The 23,302-nt window shown below is 41.9% G+C and overlaps 1 protein-coding gene across 4 annotated transcripts in view; it reads left to right on the forward strand.

Moving 5' to 3' along the window:
- SLC12A7 (solute carrier family 12 member 7) overlaps nucleotides 1–23,302 on the forward strand; it is a 623,740-nt gene that overhangs the window by 555,465 nt on the left and 44,973 nt on the right. For 3 of the 4 annotated variants that reach the window (XM_075586370.1, XM_075586366.1, XM_075586367.1), the window contains exon 20: nucleotides 12,888–13,019. The exons of the other annotated variant lie outside the window; for it this stretch is intronic. In XM_075586370.1, the coding sequence (XP_075442485.1) occupies nucleotides 12,888–13,019 (132 nt within the window). The remainder of the gene's footprint in view (nucleotides 1–12,887; nucleotides 13,020–23,302) is intronic. 4 annotated transcript variants of the gene reach the window in all.

Below are 23,302 nucleotides of genomic sequence, written 5' to 3' on the forward strand. Positions count from 1 at the left end.
AAAAAAATGTGTTTATGACATTGAGACGTGTCTCAACACCACTGGCTGTTTGCTCAGTGTCAGCTGGTACATTGACGGGATGGTCCTCCTCCAAACCCTGAGTTATGTCTGTTTGCACATTATTTCTGAGTGCCACATTGTGCAAAATGCAACATGCAATGATAATATCAGACACTTTAGCAGGCTTATATTGAAGTGCCCCACCAGTTCTATCGAGACACCTAAATCTTGTCTTGAGAAGGCCAAATGTCCTCTCTATAACGGATCGCGTCGATATATGGGCAACATTGTACCTCTCCTCTGCTTCATTTTGCGGGTTTGGCACCGGGGTCAACAGCCACGGCCTAATTCCGTATCCTGAGTCACCTATAATCCATGGTGCACACATATGAAACAATTAGTGCTAACATTATAACATACAACAATTCCTATAAAAGCAAGAGTTTTGTGCTACCACATCATTATATGTACTCACCCACCAGCCAACCAGGTCCAAAATTGCCTTCTTCGAAAGCATGGAAGACTGATGAGTTTCTCAGGATAGAGGAATCGTGACTGGAACCAGGGAATTTGGCTACCACATGCATAATCTTCATCGTGGCATCGCATACCACCTGTACATTCAGGGAATGGTAGTGTTTACAATTGCGGTAAGCATGCTCACTCTGACTAGGCGGGATCAAAGCAACATGGGTGCAATCTATTGCACCCATCACACATGGTATCCCGGCTATGGCATAAAAGCCATTCCTGACTTCCAGCCACTCTGTGTGCTCTGTAGGAAAATGAATATAATTCCTAGCGCATCTATTGAGTGCACATAGAAACTGGGTAAAGGCCCGCGAGAATGTAGATTGCGAGACCCCGCCCACTATGCCCACTGTTGTTTGGAATGACGCGGAAGCAAGATAATGTAATGAGCACAGCATTTTAACAAGCCCAGGGACTGCACGACCTCTGGCTGTCACAAAATCTAAATCTTCCCGTATCTCTTCATAAAGAGCTAAGATTGCTGCTGAACTCAAACGATAGCGACTTACTATCTCCTCCTCACTCATCCCATCTAACAGGGTTCTCTCCCTGTACAAACGAGGACGAGCCACAACTTCTCTCCTCTCTCTTCTCCTCTCATCTCCTTGCCCTCTCCCTGTTCCTCTCCCTCTCCTGTCCGCGTGCCTGTCACTGTCCCTGCCACTGTCCCTTGCTCTGTCCCTAGGTTGGCCTATGACATCCTCTCCATCAGCAAGGATCTCGTTCACTAGAATGTTCCTCCGTCTCCTAAACAATCGCATCATTTTGAGGTCTGTAGCTGTGAATGAGCAGGTAATTGCCCTCCTTTAAATACCTATGTGATGATGTCAGGTGAGATGCTAAAGTGCAAGGTGTCACATTAACATATCCAAGTAGTTGACTCCCAACCTGTATCCATTTGATCTAACAAGTATTATTTATCTTTATTCAGCAGCCAATCCTGATATTTCACAATGATGTAACGTTAAGCTTTGTTGAAGCATTTACTGGAAAGTATTTGTGGAATGTGTAATGCATGTACCACTTCTGAACGCAACACTCAGTCATCTAATTAGGATACAAGCATGAGATTGACTTAGAAGAAGTTCTTTGCAACATGTGTAATTTGCAATGTTATTGTCACATGTTCACATAAATGAATGATACTGTGCATATTCATACATTTCAGGCATCAGGATAGTTGCTGTTGATTCAGTTTGAAACGTGTAAGAATGAGTAACTATTGTAGATGTGTGTATAAGTTAGCATGAAGTGCTTGTAATGCATGGTGTCCAATGTAAACATGCAATGTGATTGAGTGTCCAATTGCTGACGTCATCAAAAAGGGAGGACACAAAGTACATGTAAACATGAAAAGAAACAACTACATTAACGTTTGATCATGCGTTACACATTGAAAGCATTGTATCATGTATAGCAACATTACTATACACTGCATGTGTTATATGTGTGAAATGTGTAACATCATAAAATAAATTGAAGCACAGTTAAGTAACATGTTGGATATGATATGACCTGTTCCTTTAAGAGTTCAGTATAGGATTTTCCCTGTACACATCATAACATCATGAGTAGTATGACACGCAAATGATGATAACATCTACAAGTACAATGTTATGCAAATAATAAACTTAAGGGGTGACACGATGAAATGAATGCCCTCCACACTGTAATGCTAAGCACATTTGTATTCTGACCAATAAAACGTTAACACTAGTATAATGTTATACGTTCCCGCTCCATTGACTCCATTGATGTAGAGCTGAATTTTTATTTCTAAGTGCCGTTCCGGCAACCTTGCCAATCGTTCTCCCCTCCAACTTGCCAACTTTAGTTGGCGGGACGAATTCCCGATGAAATCTCCATTTTTGAGTGCCGATCAGCAACGATAAGCTGATCTGGGCTACTTGAATAGAGCCGAAGAAAAAAACTGGCGATACATGCCGAAAACAGGCTTTTCGGCAGCCGAATGTCGATAAAAAATTTTCGGCAATAAAAAGTGCCGATTTTGAACACTTATCGGCGCTTACTGAATCTGAAACCCAATTTTGGCACTTAAATGGCGAAAAAAGCCTTATCGCCGCTTACTGCATGAGGCCCATAATCCTTTAGCTGATGCTAGACCATTTCGATAGGATTGAAGTCTGGCGATCTGTCATTGGAGGGGGAAAAAAAGGAAAAAAATTAGTTAAAGAGATACAGTAAACAGTGGGAAAAAATGACACATGGTTACTGTTCCTTACTCCGCTGGCGTCTTCACCCAGTTGATACCGCAGGCAAGAATATGTGCAGTTGACGCGGTGTGCTTTGGATCGTTGTCCTGGTAGAAACGGTGGCCATCTGGGAATTCACGTGTGATGTATTCCACAATCTCTGGCACTATTTGCTCTTGAAAAAAGCTTTATTCATGATTCCTGTAACAAGAAAAGAAAAGTGCTCAAAATAATGCACACTAGTACAGTACAGTGCATAAGGCAACAGCGTGTGAGTTTGGGCCTTATTTTACCGTCAAAAATGACGATGCATCCTGGTCGACGCCTAGAGATGGCACCCCACACATGACTCTTCACTGGGTGTTTTGGACGCGACTTCATAGATATGCGTCCTTTTTTGTGGAATGCAAAGTTTGCAAATCTCTCCAGCGATACAGTAGACTCGTCAGTAAAGATGCAATCCTGAAAATTTTGCCACTTTCAATCCATGCCTGTGCCTAGACCACTCTCTTGATCTTGTTGACGTCCCTTATCATAGGGTTGGCTCTGTAATGATAAGGAATAATTTTATAGGTACAGTACAGTTTATTAAACCACATTTTTACCTCCTGTACTGTCCAGTACTAACCTGACACGTCCATATTTCCATCCAATTCTGCGTCTCATCTTCTTGATGCTGGTCTCTGATACGGTTAGATTGTGATTTTTATGCAGAGTGTCTTTGACCCTTAAGGCACTCTTCTCATCATTCTCTTCACTTATTTGGTCAACCAGAAGTGTTGTCTCCCTACAGGAGACAACAATACGTTACAGTAGCCCACAAGTACAGTACATAATTTATGCTCAGGCCTACAGTATAGCTAAATATATATATTGTATTGTATTGTATGTCTTTATTTATATAGCGCCATTAATGTACATAGCGCTTCACATTAGTAATACATGTGGTAATCAAATAAATAACAGATAATATAAATAACAGATCATGGTAATAAGTGCTTCAGACATAAAAGTAACATTAAGGAAGAGGAGTCCCTGCTCCGAGGAGCTTACAATATAATTGGTAGGTAGGGGAACATTTAGAGACTGTAGGAGGGAATTCTAGTAAGTGCGTCTGCAGGGGACCAAGCTTTACTGTATGTATCGCGTTCAGAATATCCACAGTGCTATTCATATGCTTCTTTAAGCAAGTGTGTCTTAAGGTGGGTCTTAAAGGTGGATAGAGAGGTTGCTAGTCGGGTACTGAGGGGAAGGGCATTCCAGAGGTGTGGGGCAGTCAGTGAAAAAGGTTTAAGGCGGGAGAGGGCTTTAGATACAAAGGGGGTAGAAAGAAGACATCCTGGAGAAGAAGATGCAAGAGTCTGGATGGTGCATAACGAGAAATTAGGGCTGAGATGTAAGGAGGGGCAGAAGAGTGTAAAGCTTTAAAAGTGAGGAGAAGAATGGCGTGTGAGACGCGGGATTTGATCGGAAGCCAGGAGAGGGATTTCATGAGGGGAGATGCTGAGACAGATCTAGGAAAGAGTAGAGTGATTCTGGCAGCAGCGTTTAGGATAGATTGTAGGGGAGACAGGTGAGAGGCAGGAAGGCCGGACAGCAGTGGGTTACAGTAATCAAGATGGGAGAGAATGAGGGCCTGAGTCAGAGTTTTAGCAGTCGAGCAACAGAGGAAGGGCATATCTTTGTTATATTGCGGAGGAAAAAGCAACAGGTTTTAGAAATGTTTTGAATGTGAGGGGCGAATGTGAGAAAGGAGTCGAGTGTGACCCCAAGGAAGCGTGCTTGGGCTACTGGGTGAATGATCGTAGTTCCAACAGTAATGTAGAAGGAGGTAGTAGGGTCAGGTTTGGGAGGAAATATGAGGAGCTCTGTTTTAACCAGGTTGAGTTTAAGGCGGCGGAGGGCCATCCAGGATAATATAGCAGAGAGACATTCAGAAACTTTGGTTTGTACAGCAGGTGTAAGGTCAGGTGTTGAAAAGTATATTTGTGTGTCGTCAGCATAGAGGTGATAATTAAACCCAAAAGATGTTATTAGGTCACCTAGAGAGAGTGTATACAGAGAAAAGAGAAGAGGTCCCAGGACAGAGCCCTGGGGTACCCCCACAGATCAATAGAGGAGGAGAAGGTGTTAGCAGAAGAGACACTGAAAGTACGATGGGAGAGGTAGGATGAGATCCAGGATAGAGCTTTGTTCCGAATTACCAAGAGTATGGAAAATGTGAAGGAGAAGAGGGTGGTCCACGGTGTCAAATGCTGCAGAGAGGTCGAGTAATATGAGCAGAGTGTAATGGCCTCTGTCTTTGGCAGCATGGAGGTCATCAGTTATTTTAGTGAGGGCTGTTTCCGTGGAGTGAGCAGTGCGGAAACCATATTGTAGAGCGTCTAGAAGAGAATAGGTGTTGTCAAAATGGAGCAAGCGAGAGAATACAAGACGTTCAAGGAGTTTAGAGGCAAAAGGCAGGAGGGAGACAGGTCGATAGTTAGAAAGACAGGTAGGGTCAAGCTTGCTGTTTTTGAGTAATGGTATGACTGTTGCATTTTTGAATGAGGATGGAAAGGTTCCAGAGCAGAGGGAGGAGTTAAAAATGTGTGGGAGCGTAGGGATTATAGTAGGAGCAAGAGGTTTTAGGAGATGGAAGGGAATGGGGTCAAGAGAGCAAGTGGTAGAGTGAGAAGAGGCGATCAACAGCGACACATCCTCTTCTGAGACAGTGGAAAAAGAGTCAAGGAAGGCAGGGGGAGAGTTAGGAAGAGGTGTAGGATGGGAGGAAGAAACAGAGGGGATGTTCTGACGTATGGATTCCACCTTTTCCTTAAAATAGTCAGCAAAGTCCTGAGCGGAGATGGAGGAAGGAGAGGCAGCTAAGGGTGGTTTGAGTAGAGTATCAAAGACAGAGAACGGTCAGCGTGGGTTAGACTTGTGCATGTTGATTAGTGAAGAAAAGTATGCTTGTTTAGCTTGCTAGAGGGCAGAGTTGAAACAGGATAGCATAAATTTGTAGTGAAGGAAGTCTGCGAGAGTATGAGATTTCCTCCAGAGGCGTTCAGAGGAATGAGTGGAGGAACGCAGCATGCGCGTGTGGGAATTTCGCCAGGGTCTAGTGTTAGAAGGGCGAGGGCGGCAGAGAGAAAGCGGGGCATGTAGATCAAGAGAGGAGGACATGGCAGAGTTGTAGTTCCAGTATATAATACTGTAATATAATAGTTATATAAATATATAGCGATAACAATAATAATAGATAGATATAGGATAGAGTTATATAAATATATAGCGATAACAATATATATATATATATATATATATATATATATAACATATATATATATAACATATATATATATAACAGATATAATATTAACGGTACTTAATGTGTGTGTGTGTGTGTGTGTGTGTGTGTGTGTGTGTGTGTGTGTGTGTGTGTGTGTGTGTGTGTGTGTGTGTGTGTGTGTGTGTGTGTCAGAATGTGAGTAAACTGTGTACTGTAATGAGGGGGATGTGAGTGCGTGAGTCATAATGAGTAATAATGAAGTGAGTGATAATTAAGGAAAGAGGTGCAACTCACTTTCAAATAGAATTGATTATAAGAATGTAGGAATTCAATTATGATAATAGAGGAAGGAGGTGCAACACAAAAAAAAATTGTACAGTACAGTTTATCTAATAATTGGTAGGAAAATTATTCTGTTAAAAACAATTAGCCATCTAACCAATAAAAGCGCTATTGCAGTACTGCACGGTACAGAAAACATACAGTATTCAAAATACTTTACTTTACTTTTTTTTGGTCTTACCATGGGCATGATAGCTCACTGTGGCTGCTGGTACAACGAGGCCATATGTACTTAACTAGCGTTGAATATCTGCAATTCGTTGTCCTCTCGTGTACATCTCCTTTATTCTCATGCTGAGATCCTTAGAAATCTTTTTAACAGGCTTCGCTGCGTGTAGAAAGAAACACAAGCACAAGAATGTATATTCGATGTTTAGTCTGTGTATTCAATGTGCAGTGAATCCACAAAATTGATGGTGTATTTATACTTTGAGTCACATTAGTGTACGCCCACTTTTAACACCTGTACCTCGGCACCATGCATAAAAGGTGACACACATTGCATAGCCTCCCACTCGATGATCTGTATCTGAGCTTGCCCTTTTCCAGATACTGCATTGTGCCATCTGCTTCCATGGATAAACCCCGATTCTATGGACGCAGGAACCCACTCTCTTCTGCCGTGCCAAAAAAGTGAAAGGCGGAAGCCGTTTACAAGCCAAGGCCAAAGCGAAAGGCTAAGGCTAATAAAGAAAAACTTCTGGCGACTCCAAAGGCTGAGCCTTTTAAGAAGCCTTATTATGTCAAGAAGAAATTCGCTGATATAGACACAAAGCAAAACAAATGGAAGCCAACCAATCGAACCCACAGGTCACCTCCTCCATCACTCCTCGACTACGCTGCCGCTGCTCTCCCGGAAATCCACAGGTCACCTTCTCCATCACTCCTCGACGACCCTGCCGCTTCTCTCCCGGGAACCCCCATCTCACCCTCTTCAGCACCCATCCACCCAGATGTCCACAGCACCCCATGCACAAGATCCAGCTCGTTAGACCACATGCTGAATGGGTTAAGTGTCGATGTCCCTGGGAACTCTATGCTGGTAAAGATAGATCTTCTTTTAGAGACCATGCTAAATATGGATCAACGGATGGAGAAGATGGATCAACGGATGGAGAAGATGGATCAACGGATGGAGAAGATAGAGACTGACATAGCGGGGATACATAATTTGCTTGGAGTTCATGCCCCTGTATCTCTGACGCAGGAGCAGGAGGGTGGCATGGATGGGATGAATGGGACCTTCAACCTTCCATCACCAAGCGCACCCCCTCCATCAGAAGAATATGTGTTCATGTATGCCATTGACGAGGATGACATGACAACCCCATCAAGACCACGCCAGGAGACAACACAGACAAGGCGACCAAGACAGGAGAAAAGCATCCTCCCAGACAACCTACCCTTGCCCTCCGCCACAAGCACACCCGCTCCCAGAAGCACACCCGCTCCCAGAATCCCAACCACATACGCTTGCATTGAGACGGTGCCTGACATCATCTTACGCGACCTGTCCCAGCCAGTCAGGGAAAAGTATAGGTTTGCAAGTGGTGGTGTAGCCCATAAACATGCCATGTACATTTTCAAGCACCACGTGCCCTACGTGGTGTACTGCAGGTGGGCCCACAATGTAAACTACGAAGGGAATCGCGCCAAAAAGGCTCTTCCCGAAAATTTAAGAAAGACTGTTGTGGAGGAATTGCGGCGCTATTTTAACAATTAGCGATCATTTAATGAAAATCGTGAGAGACTCCATAAATGGCATTTTGCGGCATACAAGGCATCGTCCCTGGAAGGACGATCTGCTGGGGATCAAATTCGCTGCGTGATAGTATTGTATTCATACTGTCAATGTTTTTACTTACTGTACACCATACACCTGTAAATGTTTTCACTTGCTGTACTTCAATAAAAAAATGCTGCTTTTTTAAAATTGTATTCTTCAATGTTTTTACTTACAGTACACCATACACCTGTAAATGTTTTCACTTGCTGTACTTCAATAAAAAAAATGCTGCTTGTTTTAAATTGTATTCTTCAATGTTTTTACTTACAGTACGAAATGAAGAAAATCAGGGCTCCACGGATTTGCTCAACAAACTAATTTATTGCCAATAGACTTGACGTTTTGGCCACACAGGCCTTTCTCAAAAGCAGAAATGGCATAATGTGCACAACAGTGAACTCAACCCTCTTATACTGTTGTGCACATTATGCCATTTCTGCTTTTGAGAAAGGCCGGTGTGGCCGAAACGTCAAGTCTATTGGCAATAAATTAGTTTGTTCAGCAAATCCGTTGTCCCCCTGATTTTCTTCATTTCGTTAACCCTGGATTGACACAGAGAATCCTGAACCAGGAGTTGTATCCCCTTTTGATTTTTTATTAGTATGCAGCATTTATTTATATTTTTACTTACACTACACCATACACCTGTAAATGTTTTCACTTGCTGTATTTCAATAAAAAAAATGCTGCTGGTTTTAAATTGTATTCTTCAATGTTATTACTTACAGTACACCATACACCTGTAAATGTATTCACTTGCTGTACTTCAATAAAAAAAATGCTGCTTTTTTAAAATTGAATTCTTCAATGTTTTTACTTACAGTACACCATGAATGTTTTTTTACTTACTCCGCCAGTAATTGTTTCATTGTGTCTCCTTGGGGGGGGGGGGGGAAGGGGTTTAACTGGTACCGTCAAAGTGTGTGCAGGATTACTGTACAGTAGTTACTGTAGTAAACAAAAGAATTTTGCGTTTCAGTGAGGCATGAGGCATACTGTACAGTACTGTACTGTATACTGTAGGCATGCGCATTACATCAAAACGGTATTAAAACACATTATTAGTATTATTATTAGAACACACATACTGTAATACTGCACCGACACACTTTATTCGAGCAAATACCCAGTATGTACCTGGCAGATACCTGGAATGCGCCGCTCCTCACCTCTGACAAGCCCCGTTGCGTTTGCCTTCCCAGCCTGGGTTCATGCCTGGCTGACGGGCGGCTGATCTGTTAAATGATAATGATTAGGATTTAATAGGCTGCAATGCTTCGCGTGTCTTCCAGATGGCATAAATTCATGAATTGTAATGCAGTTTATATATATATACTGTGCAGTATTGCAGCCAGCGGGAATAAAATGCTTCAATCCCTGCCTGGAAAATACCTCAATGCACTCGGGCAGAAAACAGTCACAAACCTCAATACACCCGGGTATACCCGAATTCGTGGGACTAGCCGAGCTCGAATAAAGTGTGTCGCCAGTGTACATGTACAGAATAAATGCATACTTTTTATTTTCGGGGTTTATTATACAGTACAGTATGTAAAAAAGTATTGTATACTTTATGAAAATCAATAAAAATGGCACTGATTCAGATTCAGCAGTGTGCAAGCATCGTTACAAAAAGCGATATCCATCGAAATCCCTCCATTTGCCATTCTCAGCGTGATGACAAAGTTTCTATTCTGAGGAAAAAAAATAAAAGTATTACTGTAATGGTTGGTTCAAATTAGTCTGTCCCCTAAAGAAGTTCCCGCAGTCCCCTCGGTCAGTCCCAACAATAATTTTCTCGGGGGGCATCTCTTGTTCACATACACGCATGCGCCTAGATGTGATTAGACGCATATGCGTTTCAACAAGCTTCCAATGCGCATGCGCCTAGCTGTCCACCAATTGTTCAGTATCTACTGTAGAAGCTGCTCAGCCAATGATATTGCTGGACTACATTTTGGCGAATTGTGACTAAAAGAACTAAATAACCATAAGCAAAGCGATTGATTACAGGAGAATCGCTTTACTGTGCATTGATATTGATATGGTAAAAAAAGAATTTCATACGGCAGCTGTATCCACCATAGACGTTGCCATTCGGTTGGCGCCGAGCCACTGCCAGTCCCGTAGTCTTGATTATACACGTAGTTGACAGGTGACAGCGGGCCTGCTACACCTGTAGTTGACAGCTGATGAAGCTGGAAATCGTTTTGGTACATGCAAGCTTGCTGGTATCTGTACGTATCTTTACGCTCCTCCCTCTCCTCTCTCAGTTCTGCTTCAGACCCTGACAACCTGGTCAGGAACTACAACTCTGCCTTATCTTCCTCTCTTGATCTTCATGCCCCGCTTTCTCTCTGCCGTCCTCGCCCTTCTAATCCCAGACCGTGGCTAAACTCCCACACACGCATGCTGTGTTCCTCCACTCGTTTCTCTGAACGCCTCTGGAGGAAATCTCATACGCTCGCAGACTTCATTCACTACAAATTTATTCTGTCCTGTTTCAACTCTGCCCTCTCTCAGGCTAAACAAACCTACTTTTCATCACTAATCAACACACACAAGTCTAACCCACGCCGACTCTTTTCTGTCTTTGACTCAGACCACCCTCGGCTGCCTCCTCTTCTTCCTCCATCTCACCTCAGGACTTTGCTGACTTTTTTAAGGAAAAGGTGGAATCCATACGTCAGAACATCCCATCTGTTGCCTCCTACCATCCCACACCGCTTCCTAACTCTCCTCCTGCCTTTCTTGACTCTTTTTCCACTATCTCGGAGGAGGATGTGTCACTGTTGATCTCCTCTTCTCCCTCTACCACTTGCCCTCTTGACGCCATTCCCTCCCATCTCCTAAAAGCTCTTGCTCCTTCTATAATCCCTATGCTCACACAGATTTTTAACTCTTCCCTCTACTCTGGTACCTTTCCATACTCCTTCAAGCATGCAACCAGTATACCATTACTCAAAAACAGCAAGCTTGACCCTACCTGTCCTTCTAACTATCGACCTGTCTCCCTCCTGCCTTTTGCCTCCAAACTCCTTGAACGTCTTGTATTCTCTCGATTGCTACACTTTCTCAACACCTATTCTCTTCTAGACCCTCTACAATCTGGCTTCCGCACTGCTCACTCTACTGAAACAGCCCTCACTAAAATAACTGACGACCTCCATGCTGCCAAGGACAGAGGTCATTACACTCTGCTCATATTTCTCGACCTCTCTGCAGCATTTGATACCGTGGACCACCCTCTTCTCCTTCACATTCTCCATACTCTTGGTATTCGGAACAAAGCTCTATCCTGGATCTCCTCTTACCTCTCCCATCGTACTTTCAGTGTCTCTTTTGCTAACACCTCCTCCTCCTCTATTGATCTCTCTGTGGGGGTACCCCAGGGCTCTGTCCTGGGACCTCTTCTCTTTTCTCTGTACACACTCTCTCTAGGTGACCTAATAACATCTTTTGGGTTTAAATATCACCTCTATGCTGATGACACACAAATTTACCTTTCAACCCCTGACCTTACACCTGCTATACAGACCAAAGTTTCTGAATGCATCCCTGGAATATCATCATGGATGGCCATCCACCGACTGAAACTTAACATGGCTAAAACAGAGCTCCTTATACTTCCTCCCAAACCTGGCCCTACTACCTCCTTCCACATTACTGTTGGAAATACGATCATTCACCCAGTAGCCCAAGCACTCTGCCTAGGGGTCACACTCGATTCCTCTCCCTCATTCTCCTCTCACATTCAAAACGTTTCTAAAACTTGTCGCTTTTTCCTCCGCAATATCTCAAAGATACGCCCTTTCCTCTGTTACGCGACTGCTAAAACTCTGACTCAGGCCCTCATTCTCTCCCGTCTCGATTACTGCAACCTCCTGCTGTCCGGCCTTCCTGCCTCTCACCTGTCTCCCCTACAATCTATCCTAAACATTGCTGCCAGAATCACTCTACTCTTTCCTAAATCTGTCTCAGCGTCTCCCCTCCTGAAATCCCTCTCCTGGCTTCCGATCAAATCCCGCATCTCACACACACTTCTCCTCACTTTTAAAGCTTTACACTCTTCTGCCCATCCTTATATCTCAGCCCTAATTTCTCGCTATGCACCATTCCGACTCTTGCGTTCTTCTCAAGGATGTCTTCTTTCTACCCCCTTTTTATCTAAAGCTCTCTCTCGTCTTAAACCTTTCTCACTTCCTTCCCCGCACCTCTGGAATGCCCTTCCCCACAAAACCCGACTAGCACCCTCTCTTTCCTCTCTTTAAGACCCACCTTAAGACACATTTGCTTAAAGAAGCATATGAATAGCACTGGATAATCTTGAACACATGATACATAAAGCGTGGCCCCCTGCAGACGCACTTACTAGAATTCCCTCCTACTGTCTCTAAATGTTCCCCTACCTACCAATTATATTGTAAGCTCCTTGGAGCAGGGACTCCTCTTCCTTAATGTTACTTTTATGTCTGTAGCACTTATTCCCATGACCTGTTATTTATATTATTTGTTATTTATTTGATTACAACATGTATTACTACTGTAAAGTGCTATGTACATTTATGGCGCTATATAAATAAAGATATACAATACAATACATACAACAAGGACTTATAGATCACATTTTTTTTAAACGTGCATTGAACACAAATATGATCTATGTATTTTTACATTATTTTAACAACCTCCTACTAACATTAATATTTAAATTCAAGTTCTAATATTTTTTTTTTCCCCCAAGGTTTGGCGAAAGTGCAAGATGCGCATTTTTACTGTGGCCCAAATGGATGACAACAGTATTCAGATGAAAAAAGATCTTCAGATGTTTTTATACCACCTTCGTCTAAATGCTGATGTTGAGGTGGTTGAAATGGTATGGTTGTTTTTCTATTAGGTGTTTTATTATTCAAACATTTCGAATGTAACAAATGTAATTAAAACCTGGCAGACTACTTCTACAACAGTATAAGAAATGTTATGACTAATTCCGCAATTAGTCCACATTTAATAGTAAAATAAATATGAATATTATATCAGAATCGTGAAAACAATATGAGAACTGACAATGGATACAAACATGATTGGCAGAGAATTACAGAACAGATTGCGTCTGGTATGTGCATGCAAGGTACTGTATATAAGAGGTAAACAAGGTAGGGAAATTCAGAATTGAGTCTAGGACACGTTGCATGCACTGGGAAGTGGGGGGGGGGATTCCTATGATTTTTAGTTGGTACAAAATATAGATTAAATGGAGATATATACAGTTGTGTGAAAAAGAAAGTACACCCTCTTTGAATTCTATGGTTTTACATATTAGGACATAATCATCTGTTCCTTAGCAGGTCTAAAAATTAGGTTAATACAACCTCCGATGAACAACAACACAAGACATACTGTGTCATGATTTATTTAACAAAAATAAAGCCAAAATGGAGAAGTCATGTATGAAAACACTGGCATAAATTTATGAAACACAGAGAAAAGCCTGCAACAGACCCAAATGAATAGTGCTAAAATCAGTATTGTAAAGTGAAAATAATAAATATTACTGACGGTGCTAGGGATGATTGATATATGTAAACAAAAAGAAGAAGAAAATCCCAACTACAGCACTCTAGCATACTGCTGCGGCCGAGTTTATTCGAGCATTTGCCCGTTCTCGGCCGCAGCAGTTACCTGGCGCGCGCCGGAGGGTGCCGGGCGCGCGCCGAAGCAGCGGAGGAGAGGCCCGCCGATCGCGGCTTCCCCCTCTCCTCTCCGGGTCCGCCGGGTCCCCCGGAACCCCCTGCCGCCGTCCCCCACATCGCGGGACACCAGGGCTCCCTCGGGGAGCCCTGGACGTGCGTGCAGGGGGCGCAGGCACCCAATGACGCGTGACCGCGCATCGGAGACGCGCGGCACGCCGAGGGGCTGCCACTTGCAAGCCGGGAATTCTCCCGGCTTGCGGTACTGGCCACACTGCAATAAAGTGTGTCGCCAGTGTACAAAATTATCAAAATTATTAAATACATCACATAAAACAGAAAACAATTAAAATTACCCACAGTGTCCCTGACACAAAATGGAAGCTGAAAACCTCACTTAAGAAAACCCTGTATACTGTACTGAGGCTGAGTCCCCGCTGGCGCTGAGCATGCTCATGCTTAGAGCATGAGCGCCGGGTGTCCTGCAACTTGCGGACGCGCGAGCAGGGGGGGGGAGGATGGGGGGGTGCAATTGCGGGCTATCGAGCGAGCGCGAAAGTTTAAAAATTTTATTTAGAAAAGCGCCGAGCGTGTGTGCCCGCGCATTTGCACGCGCAAATCGCGTGAGCGGGAACATGCATATATATATATGCATATAACCGCTCCAAGCGCCACCCGCTCAGCGAGCTCAGCGCTAGCGGGGACACAGCCTAAGAAGGACTATACTAATATGCACTCAATGCTGGCTAAACCATGAGTGTGGAGGCATGGAATCAGCCTCCTATCACTCTGACCGGCCGGTCAATGCCACAAGGAGTTAAAAATAACCTACCTGTCATGGAACACGAACTACATTTCTGACTCACCCCCCTCTCTCCTTTGCAGTTTCTGCCTGTCAGATCTTATTCTCAGCTGCATGGAGTTTGCACACACATACTATGCCTGTGTACATGCAACAATGTTGCATTTCTTGCCTCTGAGCACGTAATCAGTGAACTGCTACTGCAGCTTCTCCAGTCCTCCCAGTTAATGGACTTTCCCATGTTCTCCCCTGTCTTTGCTGACAGTTAGTGCAGTCTCACTCAACCTTTAGTGTGACCCCTGCCCCTCACTTCCTTTTCCACCCTAGATTACAGTGAGTACAGACCTGTCTGCATCCACCCCTGGTAAGGCCTTTCTCTCTTACCATAGTCTAACCCCATAGAAGCATCCCACATAGAGAAGCACTCTCTGCCTACACTACACCGACAAGTTCCTGTGTTTTCTAATCCAGCAATAAAATTAAGAAAGACATTAAGGACTTGTCATGCTTTGGAAGAGGGAGGACATGAGTTGAGCTTACTGGAATCATTCATACATCATTCGTGACCCTGGTTCCAGGAAACTACCTGTGAAAGGTATGTGTGGTAATTAGGGTCAAGGTCTAACACAGACAAGTATAGTGCACAGAGTGAAACAATCAAAGGTGATCAGCAGATGTGAGCATAACCAGGAATGAGAGAGCGTAAATATATCCTCTAATAATAAGAGTATGATACTTAGCAAAAAAGTCCAATGAGGGTATCTTATGCCAGGAATCAGCTGCTGAAGAAATTGCTGAAGATACAACACCACACTGCACACGCTCCGTTGTTACCAGGAGCGCCACGATTACTTCCACAGCGGGGGAAAATAATGCAATTCAGGGACACCGCAGTACAGACAGACAAATGAGCCCTGACGCGCACGTTTTGCCACCTGCTTCGTCCGGGGGCTTAACATTAATACATGTTGTAGCTGTTTATGTAGTCGCTGCTACTGTGACGTGGAAGAGTTCTGTGAAGTGATAATGCTGGAAACAGCACTTCTGATTGGTAGGTTCCGAAAACACTCCTGCGAGGGGAGGGGTTATCGGAGCAAGGCAGTAATGATATATACATATATATATGTGTATATCTTGATCTTATTTATATCGAAAATGGTAATATCTGTACCAAAACCTACCATAAACCGGTAACTTACCTCAACTATATCGAAGCGGACAGTAACCATTTGAATGTGTGGCTTGACAATATCCCCCAAGGGGAATTGAGAAGAGCAACTGTACTAACAATATGAAGAATAGGCTAAACTCATGCTCAACAAATTTCAATCTAAAAAATATAAGAATACTATATTAGATTAAGCATACTCTAAAATAAATAATATCGATAGGAAAGATCTTCTACAATATAATGAAAGGGAGAAAAAATGTGCTGACAACTTGGAAAAGAAAATCAATGTATCATTTATCACTCAATATAATCCATTAGTTCCACAAATCAAAAAGGTCATTAGAAAACATTGGCCTCTAGTATTAAAAGATCCTATTTTGCAATCACACCTTCCGTTAAATCCAAGGGTACTATTTACCAAAGCTGATACCCTAAAAAAAACATGTGGCCCCCAGCTGCCTTAAATCTTCTCACAAAGTTACACCTATAGGTACATTTTTAGAGCTTCTTCAAATGCCTTGGGTGTAAAATGTGCAAATTAGACCCTCATAGTTCTAAACAAACTATTTTATTTTTATTTATTTTTATTTATAAAAATGTTTTACCAGGAAGTAATACATTGAGAGATACCTCTCGTTTTCAAGTATGTCCTGGGCACAGAGTTATAAAAAATACATGGTTACGATAAAAGAACAGGGTTATACAGGGAATTCACAGACATTTCATGGACAGATAAAGTTGGAAAATTGGGTACAGGGGATAAAGGGCTTATGTGTTTCAGATAGAAATAGAGCAGCTTTAACATCACTTTAACATCAGCGAACGGCAGCAAACGGCTCACACCCTTTGGCTGCCCTTCGGCTGTGCACCTTTGGAGCAACGCAGATGTACGCTGGGTGGGTGAGGTTGAATCTGGTGCGTCTATGAACAAAAAGATCTTTTCTTTGTCCCCTTGGCTCATTAACATTCCAGTGGGTGGGGTTGCCGATTCAACAAAGAACAAGCACATGTTAACCCTTAGCACGCTGGTCCTGTGCAGAGGGGAGCAGTTCTTGGGGGGGCCCTCATCAGGCTGTGCGCCTTTGGAGCAACACAGATGTATGCTGGGTGGGCTGCGTATGTGCTACGGCATGCATGCCATACACCACAGCACAGCACTGCCCTCTATGGGGCAGGCCTCAGTGGCTGTTTGCCCCCCACACGCAGCCTCCCTGAGTGGCAGGAGAGGTGGTGACACTGGGTCTGTGTTGCAGAAGTTTGTCCTCATCTCATACAGGAATAAAATATGATATCAAAAACTTTATCAACTGTGACTCATCTAATAGCATCTATCTCGTACAGTGCCCCTATAAAAAACAGTATATAGGGCGCACTACGAGAAAGTTAAAGTTATGTTTCGCTGAGCACATTACCAATATCCAGAAAGAATTCCTACAACACACATTACAGTATCTAGACACTTCTGTGAAAAGCATAATTGTGACCCTACAGGCATTCAGTCCATTGGGATCGATAAATTGTCTATTAGTTGGAGAGGAATCGATAAAATTAACGCCATCTCCAAGCTTGAGACCAAGTGGAATCCATACAATTAAAACGTTGGTTCCACTTCGTCTCAATACAGATATAGACCTAGGGGCATGTACAGTGGCGGCCGCCTTTATCCTAATGCGGCCGGATCCGCGGCGCTCGGATAATCACGGGCAGATGCGGTTTTTTTTTGGTCCGGGGTGAATTGCGTTATTTTGGCGCTCGTAATATTAGCATTTTATTATTGCTGTCTGCAATACTGCAATACCGTCTAAAAACTCAGGGGGGCGTTCGCGAGCTGTTGTCTTCGAAGTCTAATACTTTAGCAGTTCAACCTACGTCAGTACACAGTCTGCGTGTGCGTGCGCAGTAATTGTAAATTTGCATATTTACATTATACATGCATTTGCAGTGCTGTACAGTATGTCTGATTTGAAAATTGTTGAAACGCATAGGCGTGTACAGTACTGTAACAGTATCACATTTCGGCATACAGTATACAGCACTCTCCCCTCGCTCGCCCTCACACACACACAGGATAATTTACTGCAGTATTTCAACTTCTTATCTTATCTACAGTGCAGTACACCTCTCCCACACCATTCCTTTGAATGTGTGTCTTTCTGGTTTCAATCACATTCCTGCTTGATAGTTGATGATTACTACTGCATGCGCATGTAAATTCACCACTGCTTGCTTGAGTGAGTGACCAAAAAAAAGAAATATATATTTTTTATTTTCTCCTCATTTTTTATTTTTATTTTCTCCACAAGCCTGCAAAAACCATCTTGATATCTGTGCTGTAGCTTTTGACTGCGACCCTGTGCGTTTGATGGTTGATTTGTGTGCTTTTTATGTACAGTACTGTATTTGGGAGTGTAGGGATCATATTATTTTGATGAACTGCCTTTTGAAATTATGTCATTTTCTTTGAACTTCATGCAGCTGTACCCTGTACCCCCTTCCCCCACGCACACACACAAGGCTCGCTCAAGGATTTGAAACTCTTATCCACAGACACCTCTACAGAGTCATTCATTTTCTGAAGCTTGCCTTTGTGTTTTTAATCCGTCCCTAGCCGAGCGTCACCTCACTGCGCCTGCGTGTAATCCTCTTTGAGATGGGAGCTAGCTGATTACTGCGCATGACTCACCCAACCCCCCCCCCCTCCCAACCCTTTGAGGCTTTGTTTACGGTAACGCTTTGGAAAATCCCTTCTCGAATTTGATATGTAAATCTGATTTGCACAGCACTGTGAGAATTGAGAGTTAAAAAAAACATTATCTGATTTATGTTGTTTTGTCATTCTTTCTTTTTCTTTGGTGTACTGTAGGTGTGGGGGGGGGGGGTGGGTTGTTGTCAATGATTATGATTACCATGAATGTAAATAAATATTTATTTTATTTTATCAGGAACCAAAAAAACAAATATAAAACGCTTGCCATTGTGTTTTTAATCCGTCCCTAGCCGAGCATCACCTCTCTATGTGCCTGCGTGTAATCCTCTTTGAGATGGGAGCTAGTTGATGATTACTGCGCATGCGCCTGTATATTCACCACTGCTTGCTTGAGTGAGTGACCAAAAAAAAAAAATATTTTTTTCTCTCCTCATTTTTAATTTTTATTTTCTCCACAAGCCTGCAAAAACCATCTTGATATTACAATATTCAATCTGTGCTGTAGCTTTCGACTGCGACCCTGTGCGTTTGACTGCACATGGTTGATTTGTGTGCTTTTTATGTACAGTACTGTATTTGGGAGTGTAGGGATCATATTATTTTGATGAACTGCCTTTTTAAATTATGTCATTTTCTTTGAACTTCATGCAGCTGTACCCTGTACCCCCTTCCCCCACGCACACACACAAGGCTCGCTCAAGGATTTGAAACTCTTATCCACAGACACCTCTACAGAGTCATTCATTTTCTGAAGCTTGCCTTTGTGTTTTTAATCCGTCCCTAGCCGAGCGTCACCTCACTGCACCTGCGTGTAATCCTCTTTGAGATGGGAGCTAGCTGATTACTGCGCATGACTCACCCAACCCCCCCCCCCCCTCCCAACCCTTTGAGGCTTTGTTTACGGTAACGCTTTGGAAAATCCCTTCTCGAATTTGATATGTAAATCTGATTTGCACAGCACTGTGAGAATTGAGAGTTAAAAAAAACATTATCTGATTTATGTTGTTTTGTCATTCTTTCTTTTTCTTTGGTGTACTGTAGGTGTGGGGGGGGGGGTGGGTTGTTGTCAATGATTATGATTACCATGAATGTAAATAAATATTTATTTTATTTTATCAGGAACCAAAAAAACAAATATAAAACGCTTGCCATTGTGTTTTTAATCCGTCCCTAGCCGAGCATCACCTCTCTATGTGCCTGCGTGTAATCCTCTTTGAGATGGGAGCTAGTTGATCATTACTGCGCATGCGCCTGTATATTCACCACTGCTTGCTTGAGTGAGTGACCAAAAAAAAAAAATTTTTTTTTCTCTCCTCATTTTTAATTTTTATTTTCTCCACAAGCCTGCAAAAACCATCTTGATATTACAATATTCAATCTGTGCTGTAGCTTTCGACTGCGACCCTGTGCGTTTGACTGCACATGGTTGATTTGTGTGCTTTTTATGTACAGTACTGTATTTGGGAGTGTAGGGATCATATTATTTTGATGAACTGCCTTTTTAAATTATGTCATTTTCTTTGAACTTCATGCAGCTGTACCCTGTACCCCCCTCCCCCATGCACACACACAATGCTCGCTCAAGGATTTGAAACTCTTATCCACAGACACCTGTACAGAGTCATTCATTTTCTGAAGCTTGCCATTGTGTTTTTAATCCGTCCCTAGCCGAGCGTCACCTCACTGCGCATGCGTGTAATCCTCTTTGAGATGGGAGCTAGCTGATTACTGCGCATGACTCACCCAACCCCCCCCCCCAACCCTTTGAGGCTTTATTTATGGTAAAGCTTTGGAAAATCCCTTCTCAAATTTGATATGTAAATCTGATTTGCATATCAAATTGCACAGCACTGTGAGAATTGAGAGTTAAAAAAAACATTATCTGATTCATATTGTTTTGTCATTCTTTCTTTTTCTTTGGTGTACTGTAGGTGTGGGGGGGGGGGGTTGTTGTCAATGATTATGATTATCATGAATGTAAATAAATATTTATTTTATATGGAACCAAAAAAACAAATATAAAAAAAATCATGAATAATACATAATGCAGTCTTTGTTAAGTTCTTCTGTCAGATGGAAATTGAGGGTCGGTGGATAATCATGAATAATGCACATTGATAATAATATTAATTAATAATATATATATATATATATATATATATATATATATATATATATATATATATATATATATATATATATATATATAACACACAAAAAAGGAAATTGCTCAACACCTAATATTAAAGGTTAACTCAAGCCCTTAAATTAATGCTGACTATAGGGGTAAAATAAAATATAAACCCCAAATAAAATCAGTTAAAGAAGGTATAGAGCTTGATGGTGCTAGGGGATAATAACAACTATATAGAACACACAAATAAAAAAGACAAAGACAATCCCCTTGTTAGCACTCTAAATTACACCTAAAGAAAATCTACTAATAAAGATTATATTGCAAGAACCAGATGCACTGCCGAGTCAGAAAAATGAACAAGATTTTATTAGAATAACAGCAAGACACACTAACTTAAAAACATGAATATACTAAAGACAGCCTAACAAAATATATGTACCAGTATCAAAAATATATTGGAAAAAAAGGGGACTGTTGATCTAGTGAATAAACTCTATGTTACCACAAAAAAAAAAAAAACTAGAATGTGTCTAAATAGGATCTGTTGCAGCATTTTTGATTTTCTTGATTTCTGCTATTCGCAAGCATTGGAACACATCTTCTACAACCTGATTGACACATGCCTTATGCAATCCTGCTACAGCTGAGTATTAACTCTCTTTGCTGTCTGGGCATTACTTGTCCTTGCAGTGCTATGCACTGCTGTATTTTCTATATGTATGACTCTGTTTGCTAGCATGTCATTAACAGTTATATATTTTGTTTGCTGCATCAGTTCTCATTGTTTTCTTTTTTGGGAATTGCTAGGCAGGGTATGATTATTATTTTTATATCATTTTTTCCCCTGTGTGCTTTTCTCTACCCCTTTTATTTTTGGTAATACATTATCTTTTCTGGCTGTATATTGGGTCATTGATCATATAATTTTCCTCCATGCCACAATCCATCATATATCTCTCTATTAGGCATTTATGCCAGTAGGGATTTATATTATTTTGTATTGCCATTCAGGGTTATATTAAACTATTTTTGTGTCATGATTTACATTTATTTAGACACATTCTAGTTTTTTTTTTTTTTTTTTGTGGTAACATATAGTTTATTCACTAGATCAACAGTCCCCTTTTTTTCCAATATATTTTTGATACATATATTTTGTTAGGCTGTCTTTAGTATATTCATGTTTTTAAGTTAGTGTGTCTTGCTGTTATTCTAATAAAATCTTGTTCATTTTTCTGACTCGGCAGTGCATCTGGTTCTTGCAATATAATCTTTATTAGTAGATTTTCTTTAGGTGTAATTTAGAGTGCTAACAAGGGGATTGTCTTTGTCTTTTTCATTTGTGTGTTCTATATATATATATATATATATATATATATATATAGTAATATAATTTTTTCGTCTTTATCTTCCTCATTCTGTGTACAGTACAGTAGTTCATTGAGAGAGGAGAGGTTTTGTGTACATCATTACTGCAGTTTAGATACTGTACACTTAACTGTACAAACAGTTCACAAACTGTACACGACACCCCCCCCCCTCTCCCCCAGTCCATCCTTTTTTTCTGAAAAAACAAGAAAACAAAAAATTAGTGCAGTTATGTGCATACTGTATTATGGCATTGTGTGCTGTGTAGTACTGTTAAACTAGTCTATACTTGAACTACTGTATACTGTGACTACTGTTAAATAGTTTGGAACCAGATGGCTGGTGCTGCTTTCTCTGGAAAGCAATAAATTGAGCAGTTAGGTGCATACTGTACTGTATTATGGCATTGTGTACTGTATACTGTAGCTACTCCATATTGGACTACAGTACGCTGTTAGTACTGTCAAACAAGTCTATACTGGAACTACTGTATTCTCTGACTACTGTTAAATACTTTGTAACCAGATGGCTGGTGCTGCTCTCTCTGGAAAGAAATTTTTTTAGCAGTTACTGTACTGTAGGTGCATACTGTATTATGGCATTGTGTACTGTACACAGTAGCTACTCCATATTGGACTACAGTATGCAGTTACTGTAGTACTGTCAAACTAGTCTATACTGGAACTACTGTATACTCTGACTATTAGGAAAGAAAACATGTGTGCCATACTTACCTGTATCATACTGTACTTACAATACTACAGTACAGTACTTCAGTATACCATACTACCTTCCCGATGCTTGCCCATTACGCGCGATCACAATGGGCAACACAGTCGCAATATGGTCAATATATTTATTGCATCGTTCCACGGTGAGTACATCGTTCCAAAAACTCAGTATGCCTTGCGCCAACTCATCCTTTTTGGAGCGTTTCACGACTTTTCGGATATATGGTCCTTCAGCTGATGCCAGACCATTTCGATCGGATTGAAGTCTGGCGATCTGTCATTGGAGTGGGAAAAAAAGGACAATTAGTTAAAGAGATACAGTACACAGTAAAAACAGTGGGAAAAAATGAGACACGGTTACCGCACTTACTCCGCTGGCGTCTTCACCCAGTTGATACCGCGCTCAAGGATATGCGCTGTTGACACGGTGTGCTTCGGATCGTTGTCCTGGTAGAAACGGTGACCATCCGGGAACTCACGTGTGATGTTTTCCACAATCTCAGGCACAATTTTGTCTTGGAAGAAAGCTTTATTCATGATTCCTATAACAAGA

Source organism: Ascaphus truei, chromosome 2, assembly GCF_040206685.1.
Source record: "Ascaphus truei isolate aAscTru1 chromosome 2, aAscTru1.hap1, whole genome shotgun sequence".
NCBI lineage: Eukaryota > Metazoa > Chordata > Amphibia > Anura > Ascaphidae > Ascaphus > Ascaphus truei.